Source organism: Charadrius vociferus, unplaced genomic scaffold, assembly GCF_000708025.1.
Source record: "Charadrius vociferus isolate BGI_N301 unplaced genomic scaffold, ASM70802v2 scaffold59, whole genome shotgun sequence".
NCBI lineage: Eukaryota > Metazoa > Chordata > Aves > Charadriiformes > Charadriidae > Charadrius > Charadrius vociferus.
Genome location: NW_009661371.1, coordinates 5450862 through 5463440, shown reverse-complemented (window position 1 = coordinate 5463440; position 12579 = coordinate 5450862). Strand labels below are relative to the sequence as shown.

Below are 12579 nucleotides of genomic sequence, written 5' to 3'. Positions count from 1 at the left end.
TTCTCGGTGGTTCCCAGTGACAGGACGAGGGGCAATGGGCACAAGTTGGAACATAGGAAGTTCCGTTCCAACACACGGAAAAACTTCCTTACAGTTCGGGTGACAGAGCACTGGCACAGGCTGCCCAGGGAGGTTGTGGAGTCCCCTTCTCTGGAGATTTTCAAGACCCGCCTGGATGCAGTCCTGAGCAATGTGCTCTAGGCAATCCTGCTTTAGCAGGGGAGTTGCACTAGATGATCTCTAGAGGTCCCTTCCAACTCTGAAAATTCTGTGATCTGCATAACAACCAGTCCAACTAAGAAAAGGTGACGGGTGATAGTAGTAGGTGACGCTCTCCGGAAGGGTACAGAGGCACCCATTTGCCAGCGTGAGGTACTCTATGGGGAGGTGTGCTGCTTACAGGGGTCTCCTATCAGGGCTGTCACCGAGAGACTACCAAACCTTGTACAGTCCACTGACTGTTATCTGCTGCTGTTGTTTCATGTGGGCACTAGTGATACAGCCAGGAGCAGCCTGAGGACTGAAAGATTATAGACCCCTAAGAGCAGTGGTCAGGGACTCTGGGGTGCAGGTAGTTTTTTCATCAGTCCTCGTGGTCAAAGGGAAGGGGTTTAACAGGACCAGTTCAATCTGTGGAGGCAACTTATGGCTACAGGACTGGTGCCACAGCCAGGATTTTAGCTTCTTAGACCATAGGACTCATTTTGAGAAACCTTGTCTACTGGGGCCTGATGAGGTCCACCTGTCAGAGAAGGGGAAGAACCTCTTTGGTCAGAGGCTTGCCAAGCTTGTGAAGAAGGCTTTAAACTAGAGTTTCTGGGGGAGGGGAACCTCAATCCATCCCAGTCCTACCAGTTTGATGCCAGTGCCAGCAACAGATGGTGAGAGCCTGGGGAAGGATTGCAGGTCAGCAGGAGAGCACCTGGAACACAGCACAAAGGAATTCCAGCCAGTAAGTCAGCTTCACCAGGGGTTCAACATAAATGCCTCTATGCAAACACATGTAGCATGGGGAATAAACAGGAGTTAGTTGTGTGCACACCTGCAGGGCTGTGAGCGTATTGGCATCATGGAGACATGGTGAGATGGCTCCTATGACTGGAGTGTTGGAATGGCTCTTCAGGAAGGACAGGTAGAGGAGACTGTCAGTGACCATCTGGAGCACACGGAGCTGTGCCTGGGGATGGATGAGGAGCTGACAGAGAGCTTATGGGTCAGGATTAAAGGGAGGGCAGGGATGGGTGATGTTACAGCGGGGGTCTGCTACAGGCCACCCAACCAGGAAGACTAAGCAGATGAGGCCCTCTATAGACAGATAGGAGCAGCCTCACACTTACAAGCTATGGTCCTCATGGAGGACTTCAGCCACCCCGATATCTGTTGGGGGGACAATACAGCAGGGCGTAAGCAATCCAGGAGATTCCTGGAATGCGTCAATGACAATTTCCTTCTCCAAGTGACAGAATAGCCAACAGGGAGGGTTGCCATGCTGGGCCTTCTTACCAACAAGGAGGGACTGGTGGGGAGTGTGAAGCTCAAAGGCAGCCTTGGCTGCAGTGACCATGAGATGGTGGAGTTAGAGATCCTCAGGGCAGTAAGCCATCCAAATGGGGCATTTGGGATCCTCAGAGGTGTGTAAACATTGCAAAACCTAACTGCTAGATGATCTTGCAGATATGAATTTCTCAGTTTCTGGGTAGGAACAAAGTCCATGCCTAAAGTCTGAGAATAAATGCTTTTAAACAAGAGGACCTTAGACACCAGATTGTGTGGGTGCAGTCTAGTGATTGGCTAATGCAAAATATAGAAGAAACAGTTTCTGAAGGTGGGCTTACCGAGGGTATCCCTTTCTCTAGCCAATGACCTTGAGGTTAGGCCAAGCAGTTATGCTTCTTCAGTTACTTCTCTCTGGCTCAATGGTTCTTAAATTCTGTCCTATGGAACAGTGTCCTTTAAAGCACAACAACAGGCTCTGAAGGAACCTGAACCCAGCTTTGTTCCCTGGGTAGGTCCAAGGGCTGGTGCTAACTGAAAGAGGACACAAAGTATAACGGTACGGGATTTTGTTTGCACTCCTGTCAACATTGATTTCTCTTGCTTAACTCCAAAGCCACAGGTTTGGGGTGCTCGTACTTCTGGGTCTAATTCTGCCATGCAGAATTTTACCCAAGACATCCATGTGGTCCTAATACCTATTCTGGTCCTATACTGTGGGCTACACATCTAAAACTTCAGCATTATACTTGCAGACATCTAAGGACATTTACATCTTTTGAATCAAATTAGTTCTTCCCCCTGCTAAGAGTGGAAGTGGAAAGGCAGGGAAGTGTGACTCTCATTGGAGTAGTTTGCAGAGAGAAACCTTGTATCTGAGCAGTGTAACTCAATTAGTATGGGACAGTATTGCGATAATACCCTTAATTGAAATTGAGTCCATGCCTTTACGTTAAAACAGCACCATGCCACTCCGTGTGGGTTTCACAGTTCAGATCTCTGCTTGCTCAGGGATCTCTGTGTCATGACCCATTCTGTGATGCAGAAGTCCCATATCTTTACTCATTCTATCTCAAATCCCTGAAGGTAATGCTGTACTAGAGACCCCAAAGAAAGGATGGTGTTCTACAGCTGCAGCTGCTCTACAGAACATGCTGGTAAACTGTAAAAATAGTGATTTAACTGGGTTAAGGGAACTTAAAGCAAGGAAAAATTTACTAACATTTGTTAGTAATTTGATTTCAGAAATGATCAATTCTTTTATTTTCCACAAAGTTTTATACTGCTGTGGAAGATGTTGGAACGAGGTAAGTGAACCCCCTCATGTAGTCAGAATTAATTTGGAGCACAATTCCCACAGTGTTTGTTTGTTGTTCGATGTACTTAGATGAAGCACTGAGTGACACTGTTGTGATGAGATACTTGCTTTTAGGAAAGATGAACTTCACATGAACTGAACCACTACATTCACTGTAAAGGAAGTTTTTGTTTGTAGTTGTATTTGTGTAGCATTTTCTGGGGGGAGGTACATAGACACCATCAATCACAGGCAACCAAAAAACTGCTGCCTGACAAAATTTTTGGTAAGGTAGACTAATAAAGGAAACGTTGTGTTATTTCTGATCTAGTTTTATAACATCTGCAGACTTTTCATTGTGGCTGTCAGAAATCAAATTGAAATGAATGAAACAATATATTCTGACATGCAGTTTGTCTTTTTTAATTAGATTACCTTTTCCAATCTCCTAAAATTTGGAATAGTACTGACTAAATTCCTGAGAGGTTTTTGCACTTAGCTAACAGTATGTTTTTTCATGGGAAATAATTGTGTGCTATATCCTTAAAATATATACAATATTTTCCAAATAATACAAATCCTTCCTCCACATCTCAAAGAGCATTCAGTTCTCAAGGATAGGGTTCATAGTTCAGAAAAGCTGTATTTAATTTGAAAATGTAGACAAGTTTCCAAGTTTTCTGTATTTATGGGGTTTCAAAATGAGCCATAAACAGAACAGCAGTTTTGCTGTATGTCTTACCTTTTACCTGTTCATGATATGGAAAGTAAATACTTCACTGTTTTTATGGAAATGTAAAGTAAAAGTCATGAGCGTAAATATCCATGAACATTCTCTGGTATGAATTTTCATCTCAAGAAGTCTGAAATCTAATAATCCCATGTGTGACTTGTATGGTACAATCATAAAATTGTGCAGATCATCTTAGTCGGTTTTTAACCTTTATAGTAAGAATTATATTTCTAGCATGTGATGCACTAAAAATTTTGCCTGTTTCTATTCTGCGTCCCTAACTCTTAATTACTGTCCGTTTAGTTTAACCAAGAAGACAGGCTAGACTTAAAGAATTGGCTGAAGAATCAGTTTCGTTGAATTTTACTCTTCTCTCCGCCATAGGCAGAGGTTAATAGAATTTAAAACTTAATGCTCACTGTTAGATCATCTATGATACACAGGTTAGATCATCTAATCTAATTTATATATTATAGACATGGAATTTTATTCTATTTGTCCTACAATTTTAATTAAAAAACTGTAATGTCTGGCTTTTGGCTGAAGCAATAAAGGTCTACAAAGAAGTGTGCAGCCTTGATTTGAAAACATCATGGAGAACTTAATTAACCTTGAATCCTGGAACTCTTGTTCCTGTAGTTTTCTTTTTTGGTTTCAGAGGTGTTATTCATTTTTCCTGTCCTATTAACTTTTGTTAGCTAAATTGAAACATCCATATTTATTTATTTTTTTTTTTCCCCTGTGGAGTGTGATGTGGTCAATTCTTAGTCTCCCTTTGGAAAAAAACAAAACAAAACCCCAGACCCTATAAAGATGGATTTTTCTCATCTCTCTTAATGCAAAGTATCTTCAGCAGGCTTCTGATTGCTTTCAGGGATCCTTTCTAACGTGAAAAGTTCCCTTCTAGTTTCTCAACATTAAATTTTAATACGTGTAAGTCAAAATGGAATGTTGTTTTTTTAGTGTTTTTTTTTTAATACCTGTCCCAACATTGCCTTTCTACCCCCAGTTACCGTGTTACATTCCCAAAGATCATACTGCTTGCTTAGGCTACAGAATGATCCTGGAATTTATGAGACTTCCTCATCCACAGCAAATCTTGCCTCTTTTTCAGATAAATTGCTTTCCAGGGCTCATTTATCCTCATTAAGGTATGGTCTAGGTTCTTGTTTTTAGATGAATGACCTTGCATTTGTCTCTGTGAAAATGCAGATCCCTTTCCTGAAAACATCCAACCATGTGAACCATTTCATTCTATGTGCTGCCCTGTCCTCCTCCTCATTATTATTCACTTCAACATTTTTTATATTTATTTTTAAGTTATTGAGAAGGATTGAGAAAAGACCCCAGACTTTCAAAATCTCACTGGATTGTTTCAGCCGTTGATGATTCCTTACTGACATCTATATTTTCAGGTTTTGCAATTACTGACGTTATTATTCATGCAGTATATGCCTTCTTGATATGGCATAATATTCTTTCTTTCTTGTAATGATGTAGAGTGTGAAATTAAAAATACCTACAAGAAGCTATTATGTTTAGCAAGCTGCCTTTATAAATTAAATCTGTTATAGAAGTAAAAGAAAATGAAAAATGGGGTTGTCTGACAGGTTGTATTTCCTAGAAGATGGTGTTAAAATATCATGTCATGACAGCATTTAGAAACACATAAAATATTCACAGTCTATTTGTGAATTCCACTGTTTATTTCTTGAGTCATTAGTGACAATTTTTCTTGCCCTGTTCAAATATTTGCACTGCATTGTTACATGGTCCCACCTTATAGAATTTCTGTGATATGTGACGATCTATTAGAAGGTAATGTTGACAAGAAAAAGGTCTCCTCCGCCAGTGAGCTAGGGACTCTTGTTAACCGGCAGTTTGATTCTGATGGTTTTAAAACCCGTAAGTTGCTAAACGACATCTCTGTCGTAATGAGTTGGTAGGTAGTCAGCTTTGCTTTGCTAGTCTCACATAGGCTGTAATTTTATATCACAGTTGATCTGATCTAACTGCAGGCTGCTACAGAAACAAGTAGTTTTTCAAAATCCAAAGCCCCACACCCTAATTCTATTTTAAGTTCTATCTCTTATGATAGAATATTAATCCCCCACCCCTTCAAAAGAAAAATCAATAAACCGAGCAAGCAAAATCTCCACAAAGATTAATTTTGCTTCTGATCAAAGTTGATCTGATCCACAGATCACATGCAGAGTCAGGACATGGGTAGATCCAGGAAAAGAGAATTCCTATTGGGTAAAAATTGGAACAGCTCTTTTAGCAGCAAATCACAGATCATTAAGATTAATCATGATATGAAATCACTTCTGTACCTTCTAAAAGCTGTCCTCATAGACATTTTTTGAGTGCTTATGTATTCATCAAAACTGAGTGATTTTTCCAAAGAACCCGAAACTATATTGCCAGCGTAAAGATGTCTATATGTAAACAAACATTGAATTTTTGATCTGTAATCAAAACTATAGGTTTACTTAATATGAAAATTAAATAATTGCCAAGAAAAAAAAATCTTATCTGTCCATAGCATCATTCTTGGAAATATCTCAATCATTCTGGCTAATCTTTTTTGAATTATTATTTTTATTTTCAATAAAATCCACCCAATATAAATCAAAAGCATCACAAGACAGATTTCAACGCAAAGGATTGAAACTGAGAACACTAATATGCAATTAAAAATATGGTACTATAGTGGCAGGTATTGGTGGGCTTTAACAAAGGTTTTATTAGGTGTAAAGTTTAATCCTTGTTTGTACAATTGAAGCCAGTGGGAACAAGTGAACTATTTCAGTTCAGCTTTTATGAAAAACAAGCAAAGTAACAATGCTTCTCACCCTAAATGTTCCTTTTTCATGAACCAGCTGTGATTTTAAACACATTTCAGGGCCTTGAAATCTCAGAGAGTTTTTCTAGAGTGAAGTTTTCGATACACAATGTCAAATCTTTTGGTAGTACTTGTGTAACTACAGTGGGCTTAGTTCAGTTATTAATTTTTCCCAGGCTACATTTTTGTTGTTTATATACCATCTGTAAGATCTACAAAACTTCGTTTTTTCTTAATTCAGTTTAATGGGAACTTAATAAACAGGCTTTTAAAGTATGAGAAGTAGCTAGTACCAATGTTCAGGTAGCATAGTATGTATCTTTAATTATTAATAGCTAAAGCTGGTTTTCTGGTGATTTTTCTTACTTTTGTTAATGGTTTTCCTACTTTCTAATGTACTAAGAAGGTTGTTATCTTTTAGAAGGTTTTTATATTAATATATGTAAGATTACCTCTGGTACGATAAAATGTTTGTGTCCTTTTTCTGTGCTGTAATGTTCCTTTTTGTTCTCTACTGTTTTTTTAGAAATTTTCTATTTACATGAATAATAAGTGATTCCATTCCTTTCTATTCCTGCCAGTTCCTTTGCAGAGCAACTGAAACACAAAAGCTCTGTATCCCCTGTTTTTCAAAAGCTAACATATGATAATACAAATGTAATGATTTTGCAGTTATTTTGGGAGACAGGTAAAGAGTGGGAAGAGTTATTATTTTACAAAGGAATTAACTATAGTTATATTCATTTTTTCTGTGCCTGGTACAAATCTTCAAACTGTGCAACATTACAACAAGGAGTTGCATTAAGTTTGGTTCTTTTATGTGATAGTGTTTTTAATACATGCAGCTTTTAAAATGAGAATTCTGAATATTTGTGGGTATCAAGATTTTAAAAAATCCTTGGATGGAATCAAGGTAGATGTCTACAATGTTTACAGACTTTAAACCAAAATGATGTACAAATTAAAGAACATTTCTCTGGGAGAAGTTCATTGGAGTTAAAATCCAATAGCTATTAATTATGATCTGTTTACAAAATGTATGCTCCCCTGTTGAGAAACAGGAGCCTTTTCAGGTCAGCTACTTGTATAACAGGTGTCTGGCAAGATAATAGGCTTGTCAAAAGCCAATAAGAAGTTGATACAATTAGGGTAATAGCAATTTATTTTAGTTATTTTTTAAAATGTCTGAATTTGGGTTTTGTGTTTAGGAATTAGACTGAGAGGAAAAAGACATGTCATGTGTACCTGGGAAATTATAATCTCAAGTATATTTCAATGTTTATTAATCACCATTCCTATACACGTAAAGTAAGATCAGCTTTAACATTGACAGTGTCTTTACAGTGCTTCTGTCCAGCCCCAGTATAAATATTCTCTACATATTTTAAAAACTTTCTCAGTGAGTCTGTCTAAAGGTATTAACTTTTAAAACTGCAATAAATAATTACAAAGTAACTGGAAATTCCTGACTTTACACAGTCGCAGTTCATTGCCCCACAGCAACCTTAAAATGATCTATTAAATGATTATTAGAAACAATTAATTATACCAGAGAACTCTAAGAGCTCAAATGTAATTTCATGGTTATAATTTTCTTGTCAGGTAATAAAACGGGATGATCTTGGCAAGGATCTGTCTGACTGCTCTCTGTTCGATTTGCTGAAGTACGATGATTATAATAGTGACAAACACCTCGCTCTGGAAGAATTCTATAGAGCTTTTCGTAAGTACAAAGATTGGCCTATTCTTCTTTCAGTTTTCTTTTCTCTTACTTTGTTTTTCTAAAATGATATTTTGTTTTTAAATCTTGATGCATCCTGATGCTGTACATAAACGAAGAGTACAATTTAAGTCATGATATGGTAGGGAACTTCTTAGCAGAAATCGATGAGAGATCCATGAGAGTCCAGTTTTGTGGGAGGGTTGCATTGGTAAGTCCTGTGTTTGTGCACAAGTGGGAAGTAGTGTGGTCAGGACATAATCAGTAGAACCGAAAAAGCTACAATGCTTCCCCGCACCCTGTATTTGTGTATTTGTGCTGATAAGACCATATCTGACAAACTCTGCAACTAATGTACCACTTATATTAGGTGCTTTATGTCTTCACAGGACTCAAAGAGAGGTATAGACTTGCAGTGTGGTTTTGCTAGGTATTTATTTGTTCTCTGAATGTCAAAGGTGCCTGGGGACAGATGTGTACAGTACATACGAACATCTCAACCAAACCACTGGGGTATGGGTCAACATGGTAGTCAGTAGCAGAAAGAAGAAATGTTGAGAACTTTCATATGGTATGTTACATGCAATATAAGATACATCCATATATTTTCTTATATCCGGATCAGAACTGGTGATTTTCAGTCTTATCTACCTCAAATCTAAGACTGAATCTTGAAATCTGGCTTTGGCTTCAGTAGCTGTTGCTCCACATTCAGCAACCCGGCAGCATAGGAGATCAAGTTTGTGCTCAGCTCTTCTTATAATGATAGTTTGATTATGCATTGACCACTCCGTTAATGTATCTTCATTTTGAGTTATTACAGACTGTTGCTTTAGTCTTCTTGTACTTTATCTTTGGACAACTGACAGCTCTCTGCAACTTTAGATGATACCAAATGAAAAAAGATCCAAAACTACTTATAGAGTTTAAACTAAAACGTATTGAGTGTATATTAGGAAAAAATGGCTGTGTGGAAAGCAATAAGAATAAACATGAAATTAATCATCAAGAAAGACTGCCTGAAAGTTTCCTAGTTTTTCCCATTTAATCCTATTTTTATTTCTCTGGAAGTCTTTCAGAAAGTGTGATTTTTGTGATACTGCTTATCTGAAAAAATGGCATACTGCTTCTAAAAAAAACTTGATCCCGCTTCCTGACAGTATCTGACTGCCTTTCTCGTAGTGTCCTGACACAGTTTCTCCTCTGAATCACTTACTAAATCAGCAGAAAAATACTCACCCTCCACATCTCACCCCCAATCGTGCTTATTTTCTGCCAGTTTCCTTAATGGAATAAGGGAAGGGTCAGACTGTAACTCATGCAAAAGAAGTGAAAGGAGAGTACGGCCAAGAAATAAGGGTGAGAGAGGGAAAGAATGGGAGATGTTAAGACTTTGTGGCAGTGAGATAAATTGATTCATCTGTACCAGCAAAACACTAGGAAATACCTTAATTAATACATCTGACTTACCAAAACATACAGAATTACATAGCATCTATAGAAAAGTACCTGTGCGTTAAGATTATATGGATAGATGTTGTACATGTAGATCTTGATTATATGCATAATGTAGAAATATACATGGAAGCGTGTAGGATATATAGCAATCCAAGAAGGTTAAAGACATGTTTAAAGGCATTAGCATGCTGTTTGCAAACACTGAAACCATGTATTAATGGAAGCATAACGTTGTTCTTCCAAATACAACTTTGATGTGCCCCTGAGGGACTGTTTTGCATAGCTGCAAAACTCCAGACATAAGGATAGCTTTTTGTTGTATGTTTTTAATGGACTCTTGAATAATGAAGATCATTTCCATATGGTATGTTAAGCGTAGCCTTAATATGAATGATAATGGAAACATTAGATTACATAGACTTAGGAATTATTTAGGTTTCTTTGTTGCAATACAATAGTGGAGAAGCCCCTGTTCAAAACTATAAGTGTATCTGGAAGGTGATTTCTTTAGCAATATTCACCCTTCTATGTAGTTTTTTTTTAACAAAACTGTCTACGTATTCATTACATTGTTTAAAAAAGAAAACTAAAAAAAGGTACTAGTCTGGATTTACCAGGCTACAGAGAATTAGTATAGACAGGGAACCAGGTCCATGTAAGGAAATTTAGGCAAGAAACACTTGCGTCATAGCTTCCACGCACCGTTCCACACGCAAGTATCTCCTCATTTAAGCATCAACCTGTGATTGAATTAAACATTTTAATTTTCATCAATAAAGTGATTTGATAATGTTGAAAGTATTTATTCCAAACAAATAAAACTGATTTTTTTCCAGAATTTTCTTTAAGTATTTAATCATTTCAGTTTTGCATTCCACAGCTATAATTGTGTTGTGTTGTAATTATATATTGTAATTTTAAAATTATAATTATATACATGGAAAAAATAATTTTCATCTGCTTGGACACTTTCAAACTTACAATAAATAGAAATAATAGGAAGGATTTTTTAAAAAACACTTTTCAGAATCATGTCATGAATGAAAGATTATAACTGAGTAATAGTATTTGCAGGGGATCATCTAAAAATATTATGGTCTTATTTATAGTTTAGAAGTCATAACTTATTTTAAATAAAGAATGCTTGCAGAATTTTTGACTGCTTCCACAGTCCTCTGTTCACTGAGCTTGACACTGTGTTTGTCTCTGGTTTTTCATAATTTTATCTCCATCTTTTTCATCTACATTTAGAACCTAATCTTAGTTTAATACCTGCTACTCCCAGTGGATTTGCCTCTCGGTCTAATAACAGTGGAGTGGTGGATTTGAGAACTGCTCAACTCCCCTCATTAAAGTTTATCTGCCCAACTGCTGGAACATGAGTTACTGACACTTATTCACTCAAAAGAGCAGTGGAGAAAATTTGGGTTTGCAATTCTGGAGAAACGGATCCTATTCAAAACTGCTGTACAGAATTCAAAGGGATTCCTGGGGTTTTTTTTTCTTCTTTATTTCTGTAACTCTAATGAGTTGCTTTTTTAACTAGGGAGAGGGAGCGGAAGGGAAGCAATTCTAATGCCTTGTTTGTTAAGACAGAGTCATACGAGCACTGAAATGCTTGGACTAGGTGGTAGAGGTAGGGGAGGGGTGGGATGGGTCACTGCGCAGTTTTTATATGTGGCAATTCCCCGAGGGTACTTTTGAAGCTAGTTTGTACCTAGAGCTGCTAAAATATAAAATGTACTATAGATAACAAAATATACTTTTAAGATATATTTGAATTTGGTGACGATTAAACAGCTCTTATTTTCTGAATGTAATTCTTCATCATCATCTTCTACTTGGCACAGGATCATGCTGCACAGGAGAACCTTTGAAAAAAAAATGAGAAGGCTGGAAAAGGGCTGAGAGAAGGCATTAGGGAGATCTGTGTCATCAGCCTGAGCCTGAAAAGGGGATAGTGATAATCAAGCATACAACTAGCATGTACATTTCTAGCTGTGATTTCAAATGGTATTTAAAACACTTGGATAAGATTTTGAACACGATTGGATAGGATTAAAAGCCATCTTCACTATGCTGTTAAACAACCTACTCCCTTAAAGTGTTTTCTTTTTAAAGGATTAGGCAATTACATTTTATTTAAATATGAATGCATATCTGTGGAATTAATTATCAGTACTGTTTCATTAGCATTTGCAGGTAGGAATTTTTTTCACTGGCATACTTAATTAGAAATTTGACTGTCATCTAAAGATTGTAAATTCAGAATCAAACATGACTGTAGATTGTACTGCTTTATGAAGAGTTCCCCATACAGTACAGCAATTCCATCTTTTTCTCTAGTGGTAGAAAATAAACACCTTAAGGGCGAAGATTAATCATTGCCTGTTTTAAAGGTATTAACATGCACATAAATATATATCTATACATATATACATGCTCGCTTTTATTCTGTGAATCACCTTTGACAGTCTCATTTTATCTGTCAAAATGAGTTCAAAATAACCAAGACAACCAGATGTGAGTAACTGTATGCAGTGAAATAAAATCCCTTTCCCTCTTCAGAAGGTCAGATGCTGAGGCACTAAGAAAGAAAATGCATGAGAGGGTGCCCTCTGCCTTGAAGGTTTGTGCCACGTCCAGGTTCATAAAATGTTACAGGCAGATGAGGATGCTTACTGGTTTCTGTGGCGTTTTACATACTGGTGAGACAGATGTGGTTTCTGGATATCAGTTGTTTTCGCTCATATTATGAGGAGGTTTTTTTGATGCTGAAACATCTGTCTCCTAGATATCTCTCTGCAGTTTAACTAGATCAATAGTGTATGCAGAGAGGACCCTGAAAAATTACTTCCATTAATATAAGAAGATAAAACAGAAAGTTTGTATCTAGCTAGGTTTTTTGAGCTTGGGACTGAAGGAATCATCTGGTTCAGTCCTTTGCTGCTTTGGCCACATCATGTGAAATTCTATCCCAAAAGTGATCCAGCTCCATCTTAGTGTTTTGGTTTGCTTTTTTTCTTTTCTTT

General features: G+C 37.3%; 1 protein-coding gene across 3 annotated transcripts in view; it reads left to right on the top strand.

Annotated features, from left to right (window-relative positions):
• Positions 1 to 12579, top strand: part of FSTL5 (follistatin-like 5) — a 302516-nt gene that overhangs the window by 155267 nt on the left and 134670 nt on the right. For all 3 annotated transcript variants that reach the window (XM_009893724.1, XM_009893723.1, XM_009893722.1), the window contains exon 5: positions 7972 to 8092. In XM_009893724.1, the coding sequence (XP_009892026.1) occupies positions 7972 to 8092 (121 nt within the window). The remainder of the gene's footprint in view (positions 1 to 7971; positions 8093 to 12579) is intronic.